This window comes from Muntiacus reevesi, chromosome 17 (assembly GCF_963930625.1).
Source record: "Muntiacus reevesi chromosome 17, mMunRee1.1, whole genome shotgun sequence".
Classification (NCBI taxonomy): Eukaryota; Metazoa; Chordata; class Mammalia; order Artiodactyla; family Cervidae; genus Muntiacus; species Muntiacus reevesi.
In genome coordinates this window covers 21,429,781-21,430,784 of record NC_089265.1, presented here as the reverse complement: position 1 = coordinate 21,430,784, position 1,004 = coordinate 21,429,781, and the positions used below count along the sequence as shown (strand labels likewise).

General features: G+C 48.7%; 1 protein-coding gene across 1 annotated transcript; it reads right to left on the bottom strand.

Annotated features, from left to right (window-relative positions):
* Positions 1–434: 434 nt before the first annotated feature.
* Positions 435–1,004, bottom strand: LOC136148493 (interferon alpha-1-like). Its single transcript, XM_065908069.1, has one exon. It carries the CDS (start codon positions 1,002–1,004, stop codon positions 435–437), a length of 570 nt encoding a protein of 189 aa, XP_065764141.1.

The following is a 1,004-nucleotide window of genomic DNA, read 5'->3' as shown; positions in this document are numbered from 1 at the left end:
GCATTCATTAATCAAGTTGTGTATTCAGTCTTGATGTTTCTTTTTTAAAGAAAAACAAAGGAAGTTTTTATAGTAAGGTTTAATGAATGAAGAAAACTCATAAATTGACTAAATACAAAATATATTTTTCCCTTAAGTATACATACATAATTATATGAACAAAATAAATTAATTCTTTATATATATAAATATTAAATTAGATAAATAAATGTCCAAGTAGATAAATAAGTAGATGGATCATCTTGAGTATCTGCAATGGGCTAGTGCCTGTAGAGTAGAACATGATGTCGCTTAATATACCTGAAATTATTTGACAAATTGAATCGATTCAGGGCAGGATGACAGCAGAAATGAGAGTCCTCCCCGTGGCCGCGCAGGAGGCATGTGGTCTTGTTGGTCTGTGAGGATCATTTCCGTGTTGAACCAGGTGTCTGTCAGTCCTTCCTCCTGAATCTCTCCTGCAAGTTTGTTGAGGAAGAGAAGGCTCTCATGACTTCTGCTCTGACAACCTCCCAGGCACAAGGGCTGTGTCCCTTCTCTTGCAGATAGAGAGTGACTCTGTGGAAGTATTTCCTCAGAGCCAGGCTGGAGTCCCCCTTGAGCAGGGGAGCCCCTTGCAGCCCCTGCTCCTGCCTCAGACAGGCTTGCAGGTCAGTGAGCTGCTGGTCCAGTGCAGTGTGGAGCTTGTCCAGGAGGCTCTGGTCCCACGCAGCGGCCGAGCCCTGAGTGCTGAAGAGCTGGAAGGTGTGCTGGGTCACCTCATGGAGCACAGAGATGGCTTGAGCCCTCTGCAGCTGGCTGCCACCCAGCGCCTCCTGGGGGAAGGCGAAGTTATTCCTGTCCTGCAGGCAGGAGGAAGGGGAGACCCTCCTCAGTTGTCGCAGGAGCGTCAGGACCCTCCTGTTGGCCAGGCTGTGGGTGTGAGGCAGGTGGCAGCCCAGAGAGCAGATGGAGTTGCAGCTGAGCAGGAGCAGGGCCAGGAGTGAGGACCAGGCTGGGGCCAT